The sequence below is a fragment of the Argentina silus genome, assembly GCF_951799395.1.
Source record: "Argentina silus genome assembly, chromosome: 11".
In the NCBI taxonomy this organism is placed as follows: domain Eukaryota; kingdom Metazoa; phylum Chordata; class Actinopteri; order Argentiniformes; family Argentinidae; genus Argentina; species Argentina silus.
In genome coordinates, this window is record NC_139665.1 from 17,590,752 (window position 1) to 17,604,069 (window position 13,318).

The window sequence follows — 13,318 nt, forward strand, 5'->3', positions numbered from 1 at the left end:
ACACACATTCCTTTTAATCCTCTTTGGTTCAGATTAATTGTTTTCATTATTTAGAGTCCTCAGTGGCCTGGTTTCTGGTCCGATGTCTGCTGCAGGAAACTCCTTTCTCCCAAATATTTAGAGCTTGGGTTAGGGTTAGACAACCAGTCTATCATCAAAAACTATTCTCCAGAAGAAATCATCATTTTAGAAGATCCAGCTAATTTAAAATAGACCTTCATAATTTTAACCTCCATGTTAAAATTAAGTAAATAAACCAATAACTACATATGTATTCTAACCCTGTCTCAATGTGGCAGAGACATCCCAAACCAATAATGGGGCTTAATTCCTCCCCCAAGGGGGGTTTCCCTGTCACTAAACCCGAGCATTTGGAGGCGTGTTGGGCCATGACCTGCCTGGATGATGGGGACCATGGTCTTGGAGGCCCTTATTTCTGGAGCATCTGTCTCTCCTCTACACACAGACACACACGTGCTCACTGCACAGGCGGTGCAGGATTACAATGCCAGGAAAGACCCAACACTGGGGACTTTGGAGACAAATGACACAGATACGTCAGTCAGACGTCATAAAACCCTGGGTCACCTCTTCATCTGTCCTACTGACATGCTTGTAAGTGCTTGTGTGTGTCTGTTTGATCAAACATCATTTCCTTGGTTGATCATTATTATGGTCATCATTATTTTGTTCAGTGTCCATTTAAATATGTAGTTTAATGTATTACTGTAGTTTACTGTGGTTATCTTACACTGAAGATGACTGAACAAGACGGTCATCTCGTAAGTTAATGTTCATTGTAATCAATTGAAAGGCCACTATGTCTTATGAGACTTTCCAATTCAAGCACCTGTTTATTACAAATGGGGCAAGTTGGTGTGCGGAGACTTAGTGACAAATCACCAAATTCACTTCAATTACAAGCTTGTTTATTAGCAAAAAAAATAAAAGCATCCAAAACAAATACAAACAAACAAGAACATCAGGAAATAAAAGTTGCAAAACACTAGACTAGACTCTGACCATGTCAAGAGGTCAGTAACAAGATCAGGCTACACACAACTCTTCAAACCTTGATGGCCTTCAGAAACCTGAGTGATACAAAACAGTGAGAATCCCAGTACAAATCTGCAATGTCCTACAATGGTTTGAAGTCAATAAAAAAGGTATAGTGAATATAAACATATGTACATCTTGTGGGTATTTCACAAAGCAAGATAAGTGGGTTAACCAAACAGATAACCCTCGTACATTTTCAGAGACAACTCCATATTTCGGCTTGATAAACATATTTCTGGCACAACTCCATATTTCCGGATGGGAAATAGATGAGCTTCAAACACACATTGGTTGCTTATTTTTCCTAACCAGTCATTTATGTTCTAAAACAGTGTCACCAGCCATGGTCCTGGAGGGTGTGTAGGCCTTGCTCTTGCCCAGCGCTAACACACCATATTTCACTAATCATTTCTAGTGGAGTCAGGGGTGTTAGTGCGGAACTGAAGCTTAAGTCTGCACTCCCTGTAGGTCCCCAGAACAGGGGTTGGTGACCACAGCATGGACAAATCTACAGTAATTTCTGAGTTGATCATATTTAACTGGCAAACCAATTAATCTTCCTTGTGAAACTCCATTCTGGCTTTGAGCAGGGGGTCAGGGGTTAGAGGTCAGGTAGGAGTCAGGGGTCAGAGGTCACTAGGAAGGAGGGTCATCTCCATGTATAGCCTTATACTTGGCCATCTCCTCTGGAAACACCTTGCCCAGCTCTGATATCAGCAGGCTCTTAAACTTCTGCAACAAGTAACAACACAATATATGAGGGTCAGATAGGAAAACTATTGGTTGCCATGACATCAGCAATTATACAATCTCATCAGGGTGACTATTTCTGTGAGAATAACGTTGCATAGCATTAAACTTTGTGATCAGATGTTTCAGTCCAAGACATGGCAGTGTAATAATATCATTAAGTATTAAGAACTGAAAATATGCTATTGTCTCCTACCGTCATTGTGTCAATCTTCCCTTTGACCTGTTCATTTTTCGCCAAGGACCTTTCCAAGCACTCTTTAGTGTACAGCTGAGGGTTGCGGCCTTGATCAATGTATCTGTGGACAAAGAGTAAGTAAGTTGAATGTGGTCTGGGAAATAAGGGTGCACACAAAAAAATGAACATCAATCATAAGAGAAGCAAAGCAAAAAATGATGAGCGCTTGCATCGCCAAAAATGTGAAGAGACAGTGTCCCACCAAAGAACAACCCGCTAGGTCTAATTTCTAGATTATAATAATAATAATTTCTAGCTCTGACACAACACTCATGTTAATTCAACATAAGTGCCCTTACCTGTTTCGGCATCACTTATCCCAGTTTTGAAAATATCCACGTACTCTGCATCATGGGCCCCACTAAATATCCAAAAGGCTGCTTAATATCCATACAGATGACATTTTTACCCGTCATTACCCGAAGCTACGGTGGAAAACTCTTAACATGGCATTAACCATCGCAATTGCATTGATGGTGCAGAATACGTGGATATTTTTAAAACTGGGATAAGTGATGCCGAAACAGGTAAGGGCACTCATGTTGAACTAAGTCGCAATCTCCAGCAAACCAATACCACGACACTCCATTTCATTAAATGAGTGGCGCGTCGGAGCTATATGTGCTGATATGACTCACTCAAAAGCTTCGAGAGGGACGTTAATCTCGTGAAGCTGCTGGCGACACTTCTCGATGTCCTGCAGTCCCGTGATCATGAAGTTTCTGAAATTCAAAACGACAGAAACATTGTCATAACTGCCATAAACGCAACATAATGTATTGGTGTACTCAATGAAAGATGTTCTACATCTATGGGTGTACTAGTCTCAGGTACAACGTGATGTGGGGGCAATGCATTGAAAGATAGCTTGTTTGATCAAATCATGTAGATATACATATAATCCTAGTCACACAGATGGGGCTATACACTAAGATAGCTTTCTGCTAGCATTGCCTAGTCATCATGTCCGTGTACTTTATCAGCAAAAGCGAGCTCTGCTCTCCAGAACACAACTTCGGGAAGTAAGACAGCTCAAACGCTTGATCATATGCATGTACGTATCATCACGATTCGACACTTACAGTTTTTGGTTCAGTCCTGTCTGGCTGCTAGGTTGGAAATCGCTCACGATGATTCCCATTTGTCGGATATTTTCAACGAACTTCTCGAGATGTTCCTCGAGATTGTCAAATTTTTCAGCCATGTTTCGAATAAAATGTTATGTCTTAAACTTTAATAAACATTAATAATTCAAAATACGAATACAAAGCCTTTCGTATGTTTATCACATTATCGACTTGTTTTTCAGACACCCATCTTACTGTACTGCTTTCTGGCAGTATGAAAGCCAATCACTTTAGCGCATGTGTAGTCACCTTGGTAACAGCCAACCACAAAGTACCGTCTGTTATCTCAAAGTGCTGCAAAGTATCGTGCTTCAAATGGCAAAGGTACATGTTACACTATATCATTGCTCTATCTTTCAACAGAGAACTCGCTATAGATCTACATCATAGGCAATATTTACAATGTGCAATGTATTTCAGATTTGTAAAGGGCTACATTTTAATGTAGTGAACGTATAAAACAAGCCTATACAAAACACAAGACGAATTTGCCTTAAAGCACTTTACTGACATGCTTTCCAATCTGGTTAACGTATTATTCACACGGGGATTAGACCTACAAAATAGGCTAGCCCCATATTGCACCGTATTATCACAAGGACAAACAATAGGCACCATCCTGCAGGAGAATTCAGTCTCGTTATGGGGAGATATACATTGGGGACAAAACGACCTAAGGTAATGTAGGCTATGATGACATTAGCCTATGCCGATGAAAGCCCAACCCACTTTCACTCTTACGTCCACATCTTCTGCCCTCGACATCATTATTCATTCAACCCAGGTACAGCGGAAGCCATACCACGTCTGGACCGTTCCGCCACTGCTATTTGTGTGTGAGCGCGGCGAACGAGTGTGTGTGCGCGCTTCCTCGCCAAGGATTATCTGGGGTTGGTTCGTCCTCAGCAACATTAGAGCCAGTGTTGCCGCAGCTGCAGTTACATCAAAGGCTTAGTTCGCTCCTTCAGGTCAGACCGACTGGAGCTTAGTTGGATGCGAGCGTTTGATATCGCAGTTGATTGTGATAGCCACCGATTCGCATCTCGTCACATTCGCCGAGGAAATTTGGGATTTTCTAAACACGACATAAAGAGTAAGTCGATCCAAATAAAGATATAGGACTGTGTCGGTTAACATTATGAATGATAAATACAAGAAACCTATAGCGTATTGTGTAACTATGTGTAGCCGAAGGATAGTGGTGTCTGCAACCACTGCCACATAGGACTGCAGTCTAAGTCATAACAGTCAGTCCACCTGTCAAAACTGTAACCTTATAAAGTATTCCTACATGGAAAGGGTGTTTGCAAATTGCTTGTATGTGACACACTTACAAATCCAACAAACTACAGTCAATTTGTGTCTTATTTCATTAGGGCTAATGGCTTTTGTGTTTTTCAGTCGGACCTTGTCAAGATGATGCACTGAAAAAGGACTAGGGTACATGCAAGTCCCCAGTCTTCTTCCTCAGAGGCTGCAGTAAACTGAGGGATTGTGGCACCAGATTGACTTTTTACGGTTTCACCGTCAAACATTAGTCGGAGCGGGAGAATCGTGAATCTCGCCCTGTGCTCGGCGAAATAATAATGGCCACTCTACTGCGGAAAATCGGTCTGATTCGTCTTCACGACCGAGACACGGAGGACCCAAAGCATCACCAAGGCTCGCTAAAAGGAACGAAGGGAAACCAGAAAAACAACGCAAAGCACTGTCAGACAACCAACGAAACCAATATCCTTAGCACCCCGGAGATCAAGGCGAAAAAGCTGGACCAACACACCAGCAAGGACAAGCCATCCGTTAAGGATAAACAGGGCAAGGACGCGAAGGAGAAACAGCAGACGGGAGGAGGTGGGATTGGGGGAAAAGCGACCAGTGCCTCGATACCACCGCTAGCGCCTCACCGGCAACACTGCACCCAGGTCCGGACGCGGAGACTGATGAAGGAGCTTCAGGAGATTCGACGGTTGGGTGACAACTTTATTACGGTCGAACTCGTCGACGACAACCTCTTCGACTGGAATGTGAAGTTACACCAGGTGGACAAAGACTCTGCGCTGTGGCAGGACATGAAAGAAACGAACACCGAGTTCATACTGCTGAATGTCTCTTTCCCCGACAATTTCCCGTTCTCCCCGCCTTTCATGCGGGTGCTGACCCCCCGGTTGGAGAACGGGTACGTCCTGGATGGCGGAGCGATTTGTATGGAGTTGTTAACCCCCCGCGGATGGTCCAGCGCCTACACTGTTGAAGCCGTAATGAGGCAATTTGCCGCAAGCCTCGTAAAAGGACAGGTGAGGGTCAATTTCCGAATTGAATTTCAATTGTACAATAGTCTGCTTTTGCATCCCGTGTGCAAACATGAGCGGCAATAAAGGCCTATGGACTTGTGAAGCTTGATGTTGATACATGACACTTGCGCCATGCGTAATGTTTACCCCATGCCAAATGCTGTCAGTAGGCCTATATACAATAGAACATGTCTGCCAAGCTCTGGAGAGTGGTTTGGTTTGGTATGTTGATATAGCATGATGAGACGTGATCTTCTATCCCGGCTCCCAACTGGGAGCTCCGTGGAAGCCATCTCCTAATCTTAGACATGATTAATTTTTATATGACATTATGGCGGCCATTTCACGAAATGTTCTCTCCCTGTATGATTTATGTCTCCTTATCGAAGACCTAATGCTCCATTCGTTCTCTAAGCACGCGAAATCCTCAGCCTAAACAAATTACAAGGTCACTAACCACAGCATTTGCAAAAATGGATAGGAATCTGTGGGGGATAGCTTACATCTAGCATTAATTTTGAGTAGCATATACTTATTTAAATGAAACAAAGCCAAAAGTCACTGTCTACCCAGCCTTTTCTATGCATCAGTGGATAGATGCAGTCAGCTGCCCTCCACCATCCGACCCCTACTGAGTAGATTATGTAAACCTGCCGTCATCTGTTCTCAGATTCACGGTGCACTGCAGCACTACAATTCGGATGGGTTTTGGGTAGGATTCATTGTAGGTCCTCAATCATTTTCATCGATTGATGTTTTCTTAAGAAACAGCACACTGGCGATGCATCATGCTTGAAGTTCATTATGTTTGAATAGTTTTCACATTTCACGCGTTATAGCTGCTATTGCTTGTCAATAATTTAGTATGACTGGCGTTATGTCATGTGACGTCATTGTTATGACATGGCAGGAAACCTTATGTAAACTGTCACCGGAAAACGCCGAAGACCGAACAATATTTGATATAGAAATTATATAACAATTGTATAGGTTATGCATCTGCTACAAATAGGAAAATGTGTCTGTATGCTCTCTCTCTCTCTCTCTCTCTCTCTCACACACACACACACACACACACACACACACAGCAATAGAGAGAGAGAGAAGATGCTCACCATTTTATAGTTTCCTACATTGTCATGGTTTGATAAATAATTCACAAATAAGAAGAGTGATGGGGGGTTGGTAGAGAGGGAGATGGAGTAGAAAATGAGAGAGAGAGAGGGTTGTTATATTTCCCCCCCTGGTTTAATTATGTTTTAGTAGACACCTCTAACCTCTTTCTCTCTGTGTGTGTGTGTGTGTGTGTGTGTGTGTGTGTGTGTGTGTGTGTGTGTGTGTGTTAGGGTTGAGCCTATGGCTCGGCCGTATGGCCTAGATATCTATTCACGGTATTTTACACTTTATTGGTGGTATGACAGCATTGGACGATTTTTTTTGTTCATTAATAATGAAAGTTGTAAATGTTTCATGATTATCCATGACGTGATTCGGTGCATAGCTCACTTCAAAACATTACCAGTAAAGATACAGGGGATACCACTAAGCCATTAAACATGAACTTTTGCCTATTTGCAGAATGCATAGGCATATCAAAAGAATGCACAAGGCTTACCTGTCACCATAGCAATGAAGTCTGTTAACCATTCAGAGGAGAGGGTGGCATGGGAAGGGAAATTACCTTTTCCTGTCCTTGATATTATATTTTCCTTTCCAGTCTCAATCCCACTATAACCTAAAATCCTGACTCCTGTCTCGATGAAAATGTGTCACTTAATGCTGTAATCAATGTTAAACTTGAATTAAACTGTTGCCGCACACAATCTGAGAGGAGAACAACAATGGCATTTACGGTGTAGTCAAATTCAATGTAACAGTCTGATCCATAACGGTATAACTAAAAACGGTATACCTATCAACCCAAGTTGGGCCGTTATTCAGTATTATCGAATATCGCGATATTTACAGAATATCGTGACATTGGTCTCTTTCAAACAACAGTCTGTAAAAGTGCTTCAAACTAGTTTGATGTGCATAACTACAAGTGCAGTGTCCCACTGTTTTGCAAGGCAAAGCACACCTACCGGTAAAACAAGACTCTTTGTTTCTCCAATATGGGTTAGCCACCAGCCATACTCTGCAGCGCTGCAGTTCAGTTATTTTTTCTCACTCTGGGCATGTCTCCATGATACTTCAGCAATGGAGGGTATTATTGTTCATTATGATATTTTCTAAAGTAATATCATTAATAATAAATTGTTGATATTGCCCAACTCTAGTGCTTGTAAGTCACTGATATGTTGATCTTCAGTGTATTTTCCAGCTTATTGCACAGTGATGTTAAGGGTGCTCTGTCTGCATTATGCACTAATTGCAGTACAGTGTCTTCCTTCTTCAGTTTGCTAATTAAAATAATATTGATTAATTGTGTGTGTGTGTGTGTGAGAGAGGGAGCTTGTGTGTGAGTGTGTGCATATGTGCTTGGTAGTTCATACGCTGATCCTTTCATGTGGTGCGTACAGAGATATGTTTTTACAGTATATGAAGATGCTCTAATTACTGACTTTTAAGACAATAGGCTCGTTGCCTCACTTATGTATTCAGTAGAAAATGGAAAAGATGGATAATCACACACACACTCTGCTTCGCCTTTCATAACTACAAAAGATGTGTGGATTTCTTTTTTTACCAGAGATGAGCAGGCATTTTAGAAATTATTAAGGCTAGTTCCTCGCACTCATTTTTATCACTGCTGCTCTGAACTATCTGGGTTATTGCAGTGACCATGAAGATAAAAAATAAATAAAAACATCCTAAGATGACCATGGCCTTGATATAGTTGACGTTTGAATTAACCTCCAACGGCAAATTGTTTCTCTATAGATTATGTCCAGCAGCAAGGACGTCGCATGTGGCAGATACATTGCTTATATTGGCTTCCGCTGCCGGTGGATTTCAGTTCTATATTTTTAGACAGCAACAACAACAACAACAACAACAACAACTGGCCTGCCTCAGTGAAGGGATGACATCGACCATCGCATGTTTATCCTGTCCTTTGGCACATGCCTGGGTTACACAATCCCCTGCCCAAAGCAGCTTCCCATGATGCACTGGGGCCTTGTGCGTCCATTGACTGATCTCCATTCACAAGATTACCCATCAGCCACTTCACACAAGTTTGGTCCTCTTGACGCGCGAGCAAACGTTTAGCTTGGATAAATAAAGAGTGGCACGGCACCGTGTAGCCCCAGGCACACACTGGATGTCAACGCATACACTGACCAAAACACAAACTCCTCTCTTCGAGCTTCACTCTTTTTCTCTGTCAACTGTCCTTCTTGTTTTCATGCTCTTTCTCTCTCTCCTTGTGCTCTCTCTCTCTGTCTCGCTCTTCTTCCGCTCTCCCTCACTCTCCAGTGAACCATTCTTGTGGAAGACCGCAAACACAATATCGGTAATTAAAGCTCGATATTCGCCCTTTTTTTTTTAATCCTGAAAACACAGCCTTTTAGAGAGGCTTATGCATGAATGAGCAGATGAGAGCTCTCTGTGTTCTCTCTCTGTTATTTCTGGTTAGTTAAGCGTCATGCAGCCCGGACATGGCCCGAGGCAGGGAGGGTTATTTCTGTCCCCCCCCCCCCCACACACACAAACACACACAGACTTGCTACCATATCCAGCCTCCGTCCACTGGTATGCACACCCTGGTGGGGTGGCCGGGAAAAGAGATTTGCATCACCCAGCCAGAGGAGAAGGAAATGACCATTGCAATGCAGGGGAAGGTGGCTTACACCACCGAAACCATGATGGTTGCCCAGTTCTAATAACTAATCGTTCCAACTGCTAATCATTTAATTGGCCCTTAGCCCTCACCCTGGGTGCTCTTGTACATCTGAATGTGAAGTGACAGAGCTATCTCAGTGAATTTAGTCAAATACTATTTGAGTCTTGGTAATTGCCCAGGACTCTAGATTCAACTCAGCGGAAAGGAAGGCAATCTCAGTATATATTGGCCTCCTAGTTGTGACTATGTATGTATGTATGTGTGTAAGTGTGCGCTTGTGTGTGTGCGCGTGCTGTCTGTGTGTCACGCTGGTCGGCCAATCTCCCTCAGGCATCAATCACCATGGCAATCACACCTCTTCAGCATGGCCATTCACCATAGCAACCTCTAGCCATGGCAACAGCAGCCATTTTGAGTTATTGGCACAAACCACATACAATTTTACACAGACACAGAAACCAGATATTCAGGTACGGTAATAAAAAGGTAACGATTAGGTAGCTGACACAATCCAGTTCCCCTCTCACCTTACTGTTACAGTGGTTAGGCATTAGGATATCAATGACATGTTCAATAGGCTGTCAATAGATTGTAAAATGACTGGACAGGTCTCCACAATGTTGTTGTTGTCAACCCATCAATTATTTCCAGGTCAATCATTATAAGGCAATGGGAACCCTTTTTAGGCTGGGATTCCTAGGACAAATTTCAACAGTCTTGATTGGCTTCTCCCTCATTCCCTCACTTACGATAGGATAGCTGAAATCACTATAGAGGATGATGGGGAAGTGGAATGAACTTTCATTTGCTCTATTCAGTGCAGATGGAATGAAGAGGTTGAGGATAGGGTAGAATGTGTCAATGGAGAGACTGGAGCTAGACCTATCCAGAGCTGGTGATCCTTTCTGTCTGTCTGAGTCATCCAGGTCTGGCCCATTAATCAGGTCACTGTCATCACAGGAATGGAAACTGTGACCCTAATCATCTGACTGCTCAGTATTACCACCTCATCTTCCCTTATCCCTATCGCCCCTTTGACCCAAAATGGCCGACCAGATACAAACACTTCATCATGACACATGCAGTATTCGATAGAAATGTATTGTATGGAAAACATATGGTTCTCTGTCAAGTAGAACAGGCTTCCTTGTCACCTTCCCTTCATGACCCCTAGTAGTTTAAGAAGACTGGATGGGTTTCAGACAGTATTGCTCCCATCTGTATATATCTGTGATCATGGAGGTCAAGACACAAGGGAACCAGGTAGAGACACAGCCAATGTTATACAACATCCGGATAGAAATACATTGTATAACATTGATGTGTCAAGTAGAATCCATCATATTTCTATCCACAGTATTCAGAGTGGTTTTTCCAACTGATCTGAATCAGTGGGCGTTTTTTCCCACCGATCTTATCCCTTTGACACAAAATGGCTTACCAGTCACACAATGTTTTAATTCAATACCAGCGCAAATTGATGTACTGGTGTGGTTACACATAGTGTTGCGTGAAAGTATCACAATACCCTGCTTTGAAAAATGGTTCTATACTAGAGTTTCTTAGAACCGTTTCTTTTATCATAATTGCCTGACGCTGTATGTCCTTATTCGCTCCTCTCCTCGTAACATGTGCTGATTGTGTGCGACCAACAGTTTAATTAATACATTGAACATGAATAAAATACTCTGACATTCAAACGTTTGGCTCTCATCTGTAAAATGAGTAGCTCTTCATACACGCGACAGATGGCGGAGATTAGGCGTGAGACGAAATGGCGCCGAATTGACATTAATAGGTACGATAAGTGCTATAAAAACGCACCCTATGAAGTACAGAACAAAGTGAGGAATTTTCCTGAGACACAAGTCAGTGTATTAGGTTGTAGCAGCATTGGGACTGGATAGAAAAATAGCCTACTATCCAGGACAGGAAAACATAATGTCCCTTTTCCGTGCCATCGATGACTGAATGGTTAACAGACATTATGGCGATTGTGTGATCGAGACAGGTAGGTTTATGCATTTCAAGTTCCAAGATGTGTTATTTAATAGGGTATTGTTTTAATTTGCCTAATGTTGTTCATTTTGCCATGGTATCATTTAAGGATCGTAATTGTGATCATTCAAATGGTATCAAGCAGTATCGAAGTCAAACTGACGGTATCGTGACAGCACCTACGTACATGGCTAGTTGAACCAGTGTGGCTTTGTGAGAGAGCAGTCTTGTGGACGTGTGCTACGTTCCAGAGATGATTTTAAAATCAAGTTATGTAATTTAAGATTAAGAGATGCCTTAAAAAATCGTCCCACAGGCACCTTTATTGTGGCTCTGTGTCTTAATATTCACAGTTTGGAATTAAGGTATTATTATTATTAGCTCTGGCGTGTGAAGAAGACACTGTTTCACCAAGATGGTGGCTAAGTGAAAATGGCTGTTCCACAGATATCTACTTTTAACGTTTTTTTTTTGCGCCCGTCATGATACCCTCTCATATTTACAATCCTGAAATGCTTCAATCTCCGTAGTGGTTCAGGCCGACGTCATCACTGTCACCCCCCCCCCCCTCCCCCCGTCCATTAGTGTCCTGGACGGTTTGGTCTCACTGATGATACAAAGTGACATCTTAAAAGGTTTCTCTGTCCTTAAACATTGATTGACTGTTGGGCAGTAACGCCGGGGCCGTAGCTGCGTATGTACTTGTCATTTCCCTTCACAAGTCATCTGTACTCCAAACTGCAGCAGTAGAAGACTGGTGGGATGTCAGTGAGGAGGGAGCATCTGTGCTGCCGCTGCTGTGTGTGTGTGTGTGTGTGTGTGTGTGTGTGTGTGTGTGCGTGCGTGCGTGCGTGCGTGCGTGTGTGTGTGTGGTAGCTCTCTTGGGTTGTTAGTCTGTGAGGAGTACTGTAGGCTGATGTTTCTGGATCTCGCTCTTCCTGTATGTGTATTTGTGTCGCAAGCACTCTAATTCTTAATTGTATTTTCATTTCAATTAGTCCTTGTTGGCATGACGGCAAAATGCAATCCTCTCCTCCCCTCTCTCTTTTTCTCTGTCTCTCTCTCTCCCTTTCTCACTCTTGTTAGGTGATGAATGTGTGCACTGGTGTTAACTCTATACTGACCACTGTCTGCCCCCCCCCTTCCCTTTCTCTCTCCGTAGGGGCGTATCTGCAGGAAAGCAGGGAAGTCAAAGAAGGCGTTTAGTCGTAAGGAGGCGGAGGCCACCTTTAAGAGCCTGGTGAAGACCCATGAGAAGTACGGCTGGGTGTCTCCCCCCGTGTCTGACGGCTGAGCGACCGTGACGCTAGCCCTCCATGCTAACGACACACCACGCTAACTCAACTCCTCTCAACTTTTCTCTTTTTTTTTTTTTCTGGATGTTTTCTTTCTCTTTTTTTTTTCACCTCACCGAACTCTTAAAAAAAAAAAATGAAAATGAAAAAATGAACGCTCTCTATATCTTTCATTCTCACATTATCGTCCTCCAGTGCTGCACTCCTCTCTTGTTCCCTCTCTCTTTCTCACTCCATCCCACCTTCAGCAAACTGCCTCATCTGGGAACCCTGTGGCAGGGGCTTGTGGAATGTTGAGAAGGAGGTGTGTGAGCATTAACTTATTCTTGGGAGTAAATCAGGAGTATGTGTATGTTTGTCAGCACAGTGTGTGTTTGTGTGTGTGTGTCGCTGATGGTGGGTTGAGTTTCAGACGCGCGCACACACACACACACACACACAGAGGGACAGACAGACAGACTGTGTGTGAATCAGCAGCCCTGTGAAAGACGACTGAAAGAATATGCACTCCTCCTTTCTCCATCCTCTCCTTCCACTCCTCCCACACACTCCCCTTCCCCTCTCATCCCTCTCTCTCTCTCTCTCTCCACGGGGACAACAGACACACTGCACTGAACTGACATGAGACTTTTCCATCGACTCACTGCTTGTCGGTTCATTTACATATAAATGAAGCTGTTAATGTTTAATAGACGGACAGTGCAGGACCATTCACACACATTTGCTCCTTCTCTTTTCTGTCTTTTTGGCTGTGCATCACAGTTCAATGCAAC

At 43.1% G+C, this 13,318-nt stretch overlaps 2 protein-coding genes across 2 annotated transcripts; one reads left to right on the forward strand and one right to left on the reverse strand.

The window, feature by feature from the left end:
• Positions 1–912: 912 nt before the first annotated feature.
• Positions 913–3,474, reverse strand: med10 (mediator complex subunit 10). Its single transcript, XM_083681049.1, has 4 exons — positions 3,130–3,474; positions 2,686–2,769; positions 2,006–2,108; positions 913–1,791 (listed from the first exon to the last, which is right to left on the reverse strand). The coding sequence occupies exons 1-4, from the start codon at positions 3,249–3,251 to the stop codon at positions 1,696–1,698; spliced, it is 405 nt and encodes a 134-aa protein (XP_083537175.1). The 5' UTR covers positions 3,252–3,474; the 3' UTR covers positions 913–1,695.
• Positions 3,475–4,586: 1,112 nt separating this feature from the next.
• ube2ql1 (ubiquitin conjugating enzyme E2 QL1) lies at positions 4,587–12,834 on the forward strand. Its single transcript, XM_083681051.1, has 2 exons — positions 4,587–5,468; positions 12,413–12,834. The coding sequence occupies exons 1-2, from the start codon at positions 4,761–4,763 to the stop codon at positions 12,542–12,544; spliced, it is 840 nt and encodes a 279-aa protein (XP_083537177.1). The 5' UTR covers positions 4,587–4,760; the 3' UTR covers positions 12,545–12,834.
• Positions 12,835–13,318: the final 484 nt, after the last annotated feature.

Bases quoted from the DNA above. Each gene is read 5' to 3' on its own strand.
- med10 (XM_083681049.1), bottom strand. From the start codon at position 3,251: ATGGCTGAAAAATTTGACAATCTCGAGGAACATCTCGAGAAGTTCGTT. The intron at 2,770-3,129 runs GTAAGTGTCGAA...TTTGAATTTCAG, and splicing joins ACAGGACTGAACCAAAAACT to AAACTTCATGATCACGGGAC. The intron at 1,792-2,005 runs GTAGGAGACAAT...TACTTGTTGCAG, and splicing joins GGAAGATTGACACAATGACG to AAGTTTAAGAGCCTGCTGAT.
- ube2ql1 (XM_083681051.1), top strand. From the start codon at position 4,761: ATGGCCACTCTACTGCGGAAAATCGGTCTGATTCGTCTTCACGACCGA. The intron at 5,469-12,412 runs GTGAGGGTCAAT...CTCTCTCCGTAG, and splicing joins CAAGCCTCGTAAAAGGACAG to GGGCGTATCTGCAGGAAAGC.